At 47.7% G+C, this 12921-nt stretch overlaps 2 protein-coding genes across 2 annotated transcripts; both read right to left on the bottom strand.

The window, feature by feature from the left end:
* Positions 1 to 576: 576 nt before the first annotated feature.
* Positions 577 to 9785, bottom strand: slc22a17 (solute carrier family 22 member 17). Its single transcript, XM_084703892.1, has 10 exons — positions 9272 to 9785; positions 8122 to 8645; positions 6455 to 6558; positions 5731 to 5885; positions 4357 to 4522; positions 3520 to 3635; positions 2735 to 2840; positions 2154 to 2377; positions 1377 to 1488; positions 577 to 1196 (listed from the first exon to the last, which is right to left on the bottom strand). The coding sequence occupies exons 2-10, from the start codon at positions 8590 to 8592 to the stop codon at positions 920 to 922; spliced, it is 1731 nt and encodes a 576-aa protein (XP_084560018.1). The 5' UTR covers positions 8593 to 8645; positions 9272 to 9785; the 3' UTR covers positions 577 to 919.
* A 1283-nt stretch (positions 9786 to 11068) lies between these two features.
* On the bottom strand, positions 11069 to 12752 carry cebp1 (CCAAT/enhancer binding protein (C/EBP) 1). The gene is made up of 3 exons (XM_084703477.1): positions 12647 to 12752; positions 12091 to 12411; positions 11069 to 11792 (listed from the first exon to the last, which is right to left on the bottom strand). The coding sequence occupies exons 2-3, from the start codon at positions 12409 to 12411 to the stop codon at positions 11478 to 11480; spliced, it is 636 nt and encodes a 211-aa protein (XP_084559603.1). The 5' UTR covers positions 12647 to 12752; the 3' UTR covers positions 11069 to 11477.
* Between the last annotated feature and the right edge of the window lie 169 nt (positions 12753 to 12921).

Below are 12921 nucleotides of genomic sequence, written 5' to 3'. Positions count from 1 at the left end.
TAAATAATTGAGATAAATTAACTGTTCCCTACAGCTTCACTCCAGACGCAAACCAATCAAACCCCTTCATGCAGTCAGTGCAGATTGCCCCCCTTTGTAGAGGTGCCACAACAGCTGTGTTTGGGGTCCTGATACCAAACCTTTCTACACTAGACAAGCTTCAAGTTAATCTGCATGAATTCCTACAGGGGGTGTAGTTTCTCCACCGCAAGTTCAGCACTAAAGGCTAGTCTTGCTTACTATCTTTCTAGAATACGCTTTTAGTCCCTGACCAGGCTTCATCCCTGCCCACCAGTCTACTGTTTCCTAACAACAGATATCCCAGCACTAGTGATGTGGAAAAAACTAAGATTACGTTAGTGACATGTCAGACACTGTCCCAGTCCTGCCTCAGCTTTGTGGAACGGAGGGACTGTTCACAGCTGACAGCTAATCAGTGTGATGGAGCTGGCTTCAACTGTGGCACGGCCAGGGGGCATGGGGGGCCAGGGGGCAGGGGGGGGGCAGGGGGGGCCAGGGGGAGCCAGAGGGCAGGAGGCAGGGGGAGCCAGGGGGCAGGGGGGGCCAGGGGGCAGGGGGGGCCAGGGGCTTGTGATGGGGTGCAGCGGTGTGTGCTGGTGTACTACAGGTCTCCAGAGAAAGAGCCGCCTCCATGGAACAACTCACACACTCATACACACTCTCACACACACACACTCTCACTCACACACACACTGCAATGAGAGTAGATGGACACAGATGACATTCCTATAACCTATATTAAAAATGACTAAAAAACGATATGTTAGGAAGAGCAGAGTGTCGTTTAGTAGAGCTCTCTTAATTTGACTCAATGACTATCATTCTATCTGCTCTGCTCCAATAGTAATAGGTGTTCCTCTGACCCCTGAGTGAGCAGGGAGGTGTGTGAGGCCAGGGTCTAGGTTTCTGGGTTGGGCGTGGCCAGCAGAGGCACGTTGTCCCTCCTCCTTCGGCCCAGCGGGGGGCGCCGGTACTGCTCCCCGTCGGCCAGTGTCTGGGGCAGGGGCTTCCTCTTGCTCTCAGGCAGCAGCAGGATGGAGAGCACGGCCAGCAGGGCCAGAGACGAGTACACCACGTGGTGCAGGAAGTAGCCATAGTGGTTCCTCAGGTCCATGAGGGGGGAGCTGAGACGGCCCACACAGCCCAGCGCCAGAACCACGCCCACACCACTGCCCCTGCAGGGGGGGAGGGAGGAAGAGAGAGGTTACACAGGTCATCCTTTAAATCTCATGGAATAACAGCCTGAAGCTTAGATTCGGTGGGATTTTGTTGTTGTTTAATTTTGTACCTACTTAACTTCTGGTCAACTGTCTCAGGCTTCTGAACCAGCTGATTAAACCCCCAGCGGCCCTTACCTGATGATGCTGGGCATGATCTCAGCAGTGAACAGGATGCAGAGAGACGCCGTGGCCTGGGAGGAGAAGAGCCCCAGAACTGAGAACACTGTGATGGCCGCCTCACTCAGATCTGAGGGGAGGAAGGATGGTTAGTCTGCGTCCCCCTGTCCTCATTAGCATACGGCCCTCATTAGCATACTGTCCACTCTTCAGGGTCAATACTCCCTGCTCGTCTTGACTGTCCTAGCACCGCAGTGTTCTACATAAGGTATGTCATACCCCGGTCCCGCCACAAGGGGGTGATACTTTCATACATAAGGTATGTCATACCACGGTCCCGCCACAAGGGGGTGATACTCTCATTCAGGAAAGACACCGGCCGTTCTCAAGATGTTGCCAAAACAAACGATCATGTGATGTGCTCTATTCTAATGTATCCATTACATATAAAACAAAGGCATTAAATGCCAATGTCTGTTTAGCCTGAAAACGGCCAAACTGCTTGAACCAATGCTGGATTTACATGAAAGGAAATACATATATTTACAAGTGAAAGTTGGTGAGATACATTCATATGATCTAAAAAGCACACAAAAACGTATTTACAGCTTTAAACTAAGAAAAAAACATGTTTCTACAGTGTAAGTGGACCATCCCTTCCTAGACCTGAGAATGTTTTGAGTGGACCGCCCCTTTAAAGCCATCACAAGAGTGAACATGTGATGTACAGCAGCAAAAGGCAACATTACAAATCAATTGAGATATGAGAGTGAGAGGGCCGAGCGGTGGTCGTACACTCCATCAGCCCCAGGAGGATCAGTGATGCCAGCCCCGTCATCGTCATGCCAAGAAGCAGGATGCCACGGCGACCGCATCTGTCCACGGTTGCCCACAGCAACAGCCATGCCCCGCCCCCTGCGCAGACAGACAGCAGGTAAGTCCAATAGAAGCTGGGGGCAGTGCCTCTGACATCACCGCGGAACGAGCTGTAGCAGTGACTGATGCCGTGGGAGATGAACCTGGCGAGGGGAGAGAGGGATGTGGAAAAATAGGAGAGAAGGGAATAAAAGGGTAAAAATAACCATAGAACGATGTAATTACAGTGTCATTAAGCAAACTAAACCACAAACCCCTTCGGGCCCAACACAGTCAGAACACTTAGATCCCCATTTGTTTCAAGTGTAACTATGGTAACAAGTTTTAATCACATCCAGGAACGTCCAACCCACATCAGAACATCACCTCTGTGCTACCTGCTACTGTAACACGCGGCTTGTAACAATAACATGTGCCTTTAGCTAACGATTACACCCAAAGCAATCTATGGGTGGGATTCGAACCCAGGCTGTGACTAACGTAAAGGAGGGAGGACTTACGAGGTGAAGCCGAGAACGCAGATGTTTTTCCAGATGTTCCTGCTGTGGAAGAGCTCGGGGAAAGAGAGGCGTGGGCGCGTGGTGGAGGGCGAGTCTGGACCCAGCTCTGCAGCAACACAGACACACAAGCTTATATCCCCCCCAAAAAACCTTATAGTACAGAAGGGATTTGAATCTTTGTCTTTTGGATCTGCAGTCAAATGCCCGAGCTATACCCACAGATGGTTTGAGAGCACAGGCACTGCAGGCCTGAGAGAAGGCTCAGCCTAACCTTCCTTTGTGACAAGTATTTATTCTGTTTTTAGATTTAAGCTGCACAGCCTGTGTTTGAATAATGACTTCAGTTTTTTGGGCGGGAATATACTTCACCCTTCCCTGAGGGTTTAGGTTGGTTTAGGTGCAGTTTTATGTGCATATGTGAAGCCCTCTGTGACATTGCTTGTACAGTACAAAGGGCTACACAAATTTGATTTGATCATCTTATATCTTGCTGTTAAGTAAGTTTCTGTACCTCTTTACCTTACCCTGTTAGAAGGCAGCGTGTTGCTGTGGGGATTCCCTGACGGCTTGGTGTGAACACTACTGTTTACAATAACATCACTGTATTCACCAGCTTACAAGCTGCTTTAAGGACTTTGCCAGCTTCAAGTTATGCTTAACACAGTCCTTGTCCTTCACAGACGCAACCTTGTCCTGGACTAAAGCTTATGTGAACGTTTTCAGTCTGAGGCCAGGTCAATGACCCCTGCATGACGAGAGACCGTTCTCTGAATTCCCACGCCTACCTGTGAAGCTCTCGTCATCTCTGTCTCTGTTCCTCCTGTCGCTGAAGGAGTTTAGGTCAGCAGATGGTTCTGACAGGAGGAGCCAGCGGGGAGATTCTGGAAACACCCCTGGAACACTACGGGGAGGAGTTACAGGGAGTTACACTGCTGCTACAGGAGTTAGGAGGAGTTACAGGGAGTTACACTGCTGCTACAGGAGTTAGGAGGAGTTACAGGGAGTTACACTGCTGCTACAGGAGTTAGGAGAAGTTACAGGGAGTTACACTGCTGCTACAGGAGTTAGGAGGAGTTATAGGGAGTTACACTGCTGCTACAGGAGTTAGGAGGAGTAACAGGGAGTTACACTGCTGCTACAGGAGTTAGGAGGAGTTACAGGGAGTTACACTGCTGCTACAGGAGTTAGGAGGAGTTACAGGGAGTTACACTGCTGCTACAGGAGTTAGGAGGAGTAACAGGGAGTTACACTGCTGCTACAGGAGTTAGGAGGAGTTACAGGGAGTTACACTGCTGCTACAGGAGGAGTTAGATACAACAGGGGCCAGAAGATAGAGTCTGATTTCAAAGGTTCTGTTCTGCATTTGGCATTTGTTAAATTAGACTGAGCCAAAGGCCTCAGATAGACACTTTCCAGAGAGGCGGTGATGCCGTCTGCCCTGGGCTTGGGGCTGGACGTGACAGGCTCAGATCAATACGAGCCGTCAGAATGTCAGTTTGCATCAAAGTCTTTAATCAGACGATCAGCTTCCTCTCTTCTGCTATTCATGCTGTTTCCTTCCTTCACACACACGCATTCTCACACACACTCATACATGCTCTCATCCACACACACTCACTCACCCATAGCTGAGGAAGAGAGAGAGTGGAGCCGCCCCGGTCCCCAGTAGGCCCCTCCAGGACTGGCATCCCAGAGCCACGCCAAGCAGGAGCAGCTCCCCGGCAACCGTCACCAGGCCTGCCGCCATGGTAACCAGCAGTCGTAACGAGGGCTCACACAGTTCAACACCTGATAATCGACCAGAAAACACACACGATGAACAAATGATGATCAACAAATATGTAGAAAACGAATAACTTAACAACGCGTTTTTTTTGTCCAGTTGTAGGCTACTCTAGTCCTTCTGTTCTTGTGTCTGTTCCCTACTATACTCACCCTACTATACTAACCCTACTATACTAACCCTACTATACTAACCCTAATATACTAACCCTACTATACTAACCCTACTATACTAACCCTACTATATTGACTTGCTTCCAGTCAGCAGGACGTTCCCAACAGTGTTCATGGTGTGTTCACTGTAAACGCAGTTCAGTGCGTCTGTCGTGGCCCCAACCCACGAACGTTGGAAGTTACTGTAGCGTGACTCACATATGATGTAGAGTGTTACTGTAGCGTGACTCACGTATGATGTAGAGAGTTACTGTAGTGTGACTCACGTATGATGTAGAGAGTTACTGTAGCGTGACTCACGTATGATGTAGAATGTAACTGTAGCGTGACACACGTATGATGTAGAGAGTTACTGTAGTGTGACTCACGTATGATGTAGAGTTACTGTAGCGTGACTCACGTATGATGTAGAGAGTTACTGTAGCGTGACTCACGTATGATGTAGAGATTTACTGTAGCGTGACTAACGTATGATGTAGAGAGTTACTGTAGCGTGACTCACGTATGATGTAGAGAGTTACTGTAGCGTGACTCACGTATGATGTAGAATGTAACTGTAGCGTGACTCACGTATGATGTAGAGTTACTGTAGCGTGACTCACGTATGATGTAGAGAGTTACTGTAGCGTGACTCACGTATGATGTAGAGATTTACTGTAGCGTGACTAACGTATGATGTAGAGAGTTACTGTAGCGTGACTCACGTATGATGTAGAGAGTAACTGTAGCGTGACTCACGTATGATGTAGAGTAACTGTAGCGTGACTCACGTATGATGTAGAGAGTTACTGTAGTGTGACTCACGTATGATGTAGAGTGTTACTGTAACGTGACTCACGTATGATGTAGAGATTTACTGTAGCGTGACTCACGTATGATGTAGAGAGTTACTGTAGCGTGACTCACGTATGATGTAGAGAGTAACTGTAGTGTGACTCACGTATGATGTAGAGTAACTGTAGCGTGACTCACGTATGATGTCGAGAGTTACTGTAGTGTGACTCACGTATGATGTAGAGTGTTACTGTAGCGTGACTCACGTATGATGTAGAGAGTGAGGTAACCGCCAGCGCTGAAGGCAGCCAGACAGAAACGCATGACGATGAAGATGGAGGGGGAGGGAGAGACGCAGACCAGCACCCCGAACACCACGGTCAGGGTCAGGGAGACCAGCAGGGTCTTAGACCTGCCCACTCTGAAGGAGAAACACACCAGCAAAATCATTAAAGGTTTAGGCGACGTTTACATTATCTATCTGCCACCTGAACTACATAGACGTACCTGCAGTAACATTGTAGGTCCATAGGAATTATAATATAATTAAACAGTAAATCAGTGGAATAGGTTGTCACACCTGCCCCTTTATTACACTTATGTAAGTTGACTTAAACAGGATCAATGTTAACATCCATTTACCCCTGGAAAGCCAGAAAAAGCCAGTTAAAAGTCCCTAAGCGAAGTGATACATGTACAGTTAAAAGTCCCTAAGCAGGGTGATACATGTACAGTTAAAAGTCCTTGTTATCACCAAATGTCAGCACTCAAGGACAGCCTGATGTCCAATCAAATGACTTGGGTGGGACCAACTTAACTGTAATAAACCTTGCTGAAGTGTAACTACAGTAGCAGTTCCTATGAGTGTAAAGTGTTGCTGTAAGCCAGGTCCTGATGTATGGACCCTCCATGTTTGCCCCAGCCTCACCTGTCAGCAGCCCCAGCCTCACCTGTCAGCAGCCCCAGCCCCAGCCCCAGCCCCAGCCTCACCTGTCAGCAGTGTAGCCCAGCCCCAGACAGCCGGCCAGGACTCCCAGGATGAAGCAGACCTCCTCCAGGGGCACCAGCCAGTACTGACCACACACCAGGTCCCACTGGGCCACACACAGGGCACCACACACACAGAACAGGGCATGTCACACACCACAAACACACAATACTACAGTTCATGTGTGGTGGTTCAGAAAATGCTTTAACCACTAGGCTATAACTATCCCCACATAAAGAATGATCTGTTGCATTTACACAACTGTTCTACTATCAAGTTCCGATGTTTTACTGTATTTCGAGAAACATTCTCTTGATTGCTGTGTCTGATAGAGTGCCTGAAATCTCTCTTGTGAGTTTTTAACATTTCTTTTGCATTGATTTGTCCAAGCAGCAGAGCTTTGTTAATGCAGTTATCTGGTTCGTGTTGAGACCTGAGTGATTTTAATGATCTGGAGAGATAGCATGGCTCTCTGGCCTCCACGGAAAAGCTGCAGCCACCTGCCACGGTGTAACTGGAGGCCAGACGTGGACCAATGAGATCCCATCCCTCATGCTGGTGCCTTGCCCTTCAACACGGCCCTCTCAGGGTTAGCTCACAGCTGCCAGCGGCATCCTCATCAACTATGTGCTTCACACAATAGAGATCATGTCAAACTTGTGGACAAGCAAGTTTACCAACTCCCCTAACAGGTTTTGTGAACGTTTGAAGAAAAGGAAAAAAGAATTAAAACAATGTCCTTTTGTGGAAATCTGTCCTCTTCTGTCCGGTCGAACATTGACTAGGAACATTTCCATCTCCGTGTTTAGGCACCAAATCCAGTTTGCAGGTTGATGTATATATACTGTATAAGAGTTTCTCAAGTAGATATAGAGAATGTGACAGAATTTCTCAGCTGTTCAGCTCAGTACTGAGCGACTCCTTATTGATTAGCAGTTACAACTGTTGTGTGTTTTTCCTGCTTCTGTAGCTGCTGCCTCAGCAGCGTGGACAGTGGGGGATCATGACATGAGGTTGGAGATGCACACGTGATGCTCAGCGTACTGCTGTTCTCTGTACAGAAGCTGGTTAGAGTGCTGAGCAAACACACAGTATGTTGGAACATGTAAATGCAGTTTAAGTCTGTCTCTCCTGGCCTCCTGTGCTTGTTCAGCTGAACGCCTGGCTTGAGGAGTCAACATGAAACCAAGCGTGTATCTGAGTGGCAGGGTGCGGCACCTGTGTCACTGGCCTGCCCAGGTACAGAGGAAACCAGCCCAGTGACAGCACAAGACCGGCATGGAGAACTAGGTGTGGTGAACGTGACTGTGACGTCAAAGCATGAGGAGATTATAGACTGAAGACTGAGACAGAGAGTTTGACCTGCATAGATAGAATAGGAGATAAGGTCAAGACTAACTAGCGGGCTGGAGATTTTTGTGGACTCCAAATATGGTCATGATAAGTTAATCTACGGAGTGAAGGCTAACGTTGCTGTGGAAACAGCCGTTCCTGCTCTGTTATGGTTTGAAGTTGTGCTTCTCTCAACGGCTCTGGAGTGTTACGAATGTGGGGTGTAGAGAGCAGAACAGAAAACATACTGATGCGACTGACAACAGACATGACAATGTAAACAAACAAACACCAACAACGAGCCATCGAGTGAGTCTGCATTTCTTCCTTCACGCACCTCAGTGACGATGTTGTTCCTCAGTCCCTCCGTGACGTTGTAGTCCCAGCCCGCCTCGCAATCCACCACTGCCGACCCCGTCCCGTTCACAAACTGTTTACACTGGGACGGTGCGCCCCCCGCCCGGACCCCCCTGTCCCAGGGCAGGGAGGCGTTGAGGACCTGGGGGGAAGGTGAGGGCCCGGGCAGCCGGCAGTGGTGGGGCGAAGACAGGGTGAGCAGAGGGTCGGAGGAGAGCAGGAAGGCCAGGAAGAGGTTGGGTAGCATGGAGAGGGTGAGGAGCACCCTCTGCTTCTTCCTCCCCAGAGCCAGGATCATCACCTCCCCTGTAGGGGGGAGGGAGGGAGGCAGCGGGAGGGAGGAGGAGGTGGAGGGGGCCGGAGAGGAGGGAGTGGGGGAGGAGGGGAGGGAGGGGGGAGGAGGGGGGCAGGGGGGAGGGGAGGTGAGGGGGGGGGAGTCCGGGGAGGTCATCACCTCGGGCTGAGAAGGATGAGGTCACTCCCCAGATGGATTGTGGGAAATGTCTGGAAAGAGAAAACACAGGAACATGAAAGGACTTGATGCTCTGAGTTGACAGGATCATGTCTCTCCTGCCTAGGAACTCCCCTCTCCACTTGCTTTTCTACAGTGACACTGAAAAAGTGAATTGCTTATTGTTAGTACTCTGTAGGTGTTTGCTATAGACCTGTTAACATTGGAGAAATATCCTGTAATGTACACCTGGAACTGCCAGGACTGTTAATCAAGATCAAGATAGCGTTGTGGACAAGCGGTGCTGTAACGCTGATCAGGCGTGCACATGGCCCCGTATGGCGCCAATGGTGATGTGTGTTTGCTGGGCCTGGAAGCAGCCAGGGCTGCTGTCTGAATTGTTTGGGTTATATAAGAGCGTCCACAGTGGGTAAAGTACTGCGTGGAATGTAAAGAAAGGTGACCGCAATCCAACGAGACTAAGAAACGGAAGAGCACGCAGATTAAGAGATGCCCCAAATGGGGTGTCCCATTTGTGCACTGACACATACACGCCTGACACATACCCACCTGCCCCGACTGCATAGTGAGAAACATACTAGACTGTTTTATAGTGACAACACTATTCGAGATGCGTTGCAAAGCTATATGTGTAAGCTAATGTTGTAGAATGACTTACCCTTTCAAAAGAAGATAATACGCGTCCAAAAATCCCTTATTGCCCGTTGTCACTTTCTAAAATCCAAAACATCGCAAGGGATAGAGGAAGCAGCGTTCCGAATTTAGTTGGATTTTAACGCAGCTCCCTACTCTCCCCCTGCGTCTGCCATCCTGGAAGCTTTCTCTTTTATTCCATCCTCAAGTGACATTCTGTCCAGAAGAAGTGTAGCATGGAACACTGGTTTTCACGACAGCAAGGACACTGTTTTCACCTCGTCCAGGCTTGAGACGCTTATTTGATCTATCGGCTAAAGGTTGACGCTAAGACTTCTACCGTTGCTGGTATTCTAACGTTGTTGCTCGACCCAAGTTTATGTCCGCCGACATTACACAAAATAATTAATACATTATTATGTCCGACACCATAATCTTAAAGGGGAAGGCCACAGCAATTGGCAATCCAGTCCCACCTCTTTGGGACAAAGAGAGGGTGGAAAACTGCATTGGGATAGCTTCGATATAAGCAGCAGGCAGACTCGTAAAACATCGGACTGAATCGTTCAGGAGACGTCCCCCTTTTGCACTGCACTTTGAAACTACTGCCGCATGGTGGAGACATAAATCATAGATAATAAAATGTAAACATTTTTTTAAATAGAGAGAGAGGAGAAGAAGAACAAGAAGAAAATAATTAAATAAAATAATAGATGGAATGCCCGAATGACTTTTTCCTTTGCCTACAGTTATAAGTAATTAATTAGTTGTACGCCATGAGTAGGCCTGATATATTTCAAAGCCTATCCGTGTGTAATTAAGGAATAATTTAGAACATTATATACCAATGAATCAATTATCTTAAAGTAAGCACCAAGACCTTTTAAAATAAAGATTTTCTCTCACACCTGTAAAAGCTGGCTTTCACCAAGTAGTAACTACAAACGTTTTACTTAAGGCTATTGTCGAAGCAGCCTAATCATCATTATCTGCATTCTTGAATAATAATCCTAATTGAATTGCAAACTCTGAGGTAGGCAACTAACGTTACAAAAAGGACATAATCTTAAGGAGAGTCACGGTGTTTGTAGGTACTTTACTGATGTTGAGAAATGTGGAACTGTGTTCCTCATTCGGTGGTTTGCAGTCCTGGGACCACAGATTGCCCCACACAACGAAGCGGCCCGTTTCAACACCACGCGCATTCGGCTCATGTAGCCATTTTACAGACAGATGGAGGCTACTGAAATCTCTTAACGGTGCATGATAAAGCATGCACATAAATACCAATCTGTATTGGGGATTGAGTCTTAAATTACGCCCAGACAGTTGTATATTGGAGCAACACATTGTGAGATCTGAGATTTCCTTGTGGTGTCAGAAAATCTTTTTTTAAGTCTTATCTTTCTGATCTGTAATGTAGGTCAACAGTTCAGACTGGCATATTCAGCTGTTATTGTTGGCCTATGTTTGTTGTATCTATTCCTGCAGCAAGTGCTCAATTAGGACAAATACCAACTAACTGTGAAGAGAGTGGGAAGTTATTAATTCTGCAATCCCCATTCAACAGCAGTTGCTCAACTACCTCCACCAAGGGGCCTTGTGTAAGGTTGTTCATGCTACACAAATTCATAAAACCTTAAGAGGTTTCTGAAAACCGTTTTCCTATGTATACTATCCCTTGGAAGCCAACACAGGAAATTTATGAGAACTGATGTTATCTTTTGGTTCCGGATCTTACTGTGTTGAAATCATGTCTGCCCTGCTAATGCCATGCTTCCCCAAAATAAAATAATATATTTTCAGCAGAAAACAATGCTAATTTAACCCCCCAAACAGTTGTACAATGTTTATGTTTTATGTAGAGAGAGCGATATTCAAAGATAAACAAAATATACTTTATTGATGAAGTCCTAATTGATAATTTTATAGAATACTGAAAACCTCAAAATGACATGAAAATCATACTTTTTAGCAATTTTAGGCCTACCAATTCACAAGTTACTACATAATGGTAAATTACTGACCATTGACCATAGGATCTCGCATCTGATTGACAAACAAATCTTACATCAATATTTCACGGGAAACACCAGGTAGACCAAGAACCAGGATCAGAAAGAGCCCAGGGGGAAAGGCAGCATTTAGAAACACACTTGTGCCAAAGTGTTCGATTGCACAACTTCCATCAAAAGAATACCAGACATCTGCATCCACAGCAGCAGCCTCTCTCAGCTGGCCCCCCTGCCCAGTCTGTCCCCCCCGGGACGGCCAGGGTGGTGTGACAGGGAGCGCCGGAGGGTCTCCAGTTCTTGTGTGAGCTGACCGATCAGCCCATGCAGCCTGCGGTTCTCCTCCTCCAGCTGCAGGGCCCGGTGCTGTGTCAGCTGGATGCGCCTGCGGGCCTTGTCCCGGCTCTTCCTCACCGCAATGTTGTTCCTCTCACGCCTCAGACGGTACTCCACACTGTCCTTGCTGAAACCCCTCTTCTGTGTGGAGCCTCGAGGGGGGCCGGGAGGGGAGGGCAGAAGAAAGGGAGAGAACTCCTGGAGGAGGAAGGGTGGGCGAGCGTGGGGTGGGGGAGGGGGGTGGGATGGGATGGGATGGAGGGAGGGAGAAGGGGAGGAATAGGGGGATGAAGGGGGGATCAGATTGGCAGATTATTTTTATACAGTATTATTTTATACTAACTTCTTACATGTGGTCCCCTGGCCTTCACCTAAACACTGTCAACTAAGTATTGCCTCATTACTTGGTTCTTTACATTGTTGAACAGTTACTAGATTAAACCACAGCAGGGCTGTAGTCAGCATAGGCATCCCAAGTGATGAACCAGGTCAGTACCTGCTGCATGAGGCTGCTCTGGTGGCTTGATGCCCCCGTGGTTGAAGGGTTGAGACAAGGTGTGTAGGACAAGTACTGCAGTCCCATCAAATGCTCAGCCACTCGGTCATTCCCTGTCCTGGCCAATCCTGAGCTGCCCTCGGACTGGCCGCATGGCATCCCTTCCATCTGAGGCAGGTGATTGGCCAGGTACGTGGCGGTGGAAGGGTTAGGGGTGAAAGCCAGACTGGAGGGGTTAGAGGTGAGACTGCAGGAGGAGAAAGAGGCCGGAGGTAGGTGCATGTAATCAGGATTCACCGAAGACTGCTTTGATTCCGACATCTGCGGAATTCAGAAACAAGTCACAGACGTGAGGAATATTTCGATTATGTTGCAAGTTCCATCTTTTTTAGCTCGGAGCAAGACATTCTGCAACACCACAAACTACAGTTCTTAAATAAACCTGTTTAATTTTCTAGAATAACAAGTCAATGTAATTTTTCTCTCTCTCTCTTCAATTCACATAAACTCATAATACTTCATATTCCTACTACTTCACCTCAGGACTCTGACTTACCTCTGGATCACTGTGGTGTCTATCAGCTCCTCCAGTCGCTGCTCTCTACTCCTCTGAGGTTATGTGTCTAAAATGGTCTCAACAGGTTCATTTGATCAGCACACCATCACTTCCTCTAAAACTCCTCTGCCTCTCTCTTTTACTCTCTCTTCACACACACACACACACCATCTGAATATTGGTTACTTGTATTTACATTCAAAATACATCACGATTGACAGTATTTCCGAACATACATTTTCTTTATTAGAAACATTTTGAGCGGAAACTATGCC

Source organism: Hypomesus nipponensis, chromosome 8 (genome assembly GCF_054491055.1).
Source record: "Hypomesus nipponensis isolate SF chromosome 8, ASM5449105v1, whole genome shotgun sequence".
Classification (NCBI taxonomy): Eukaryota; Metazoa; Chordata; class Actinopteri; order Osmeriformes; family Osmeridae; genus Hypomesus; species Hypomesus nipponensis.
The sequence above is the reverse complement of the archived record's forward strand: the minus strand, read 5'-3'. Positions and strand labels throughout refer to the sequence as shown.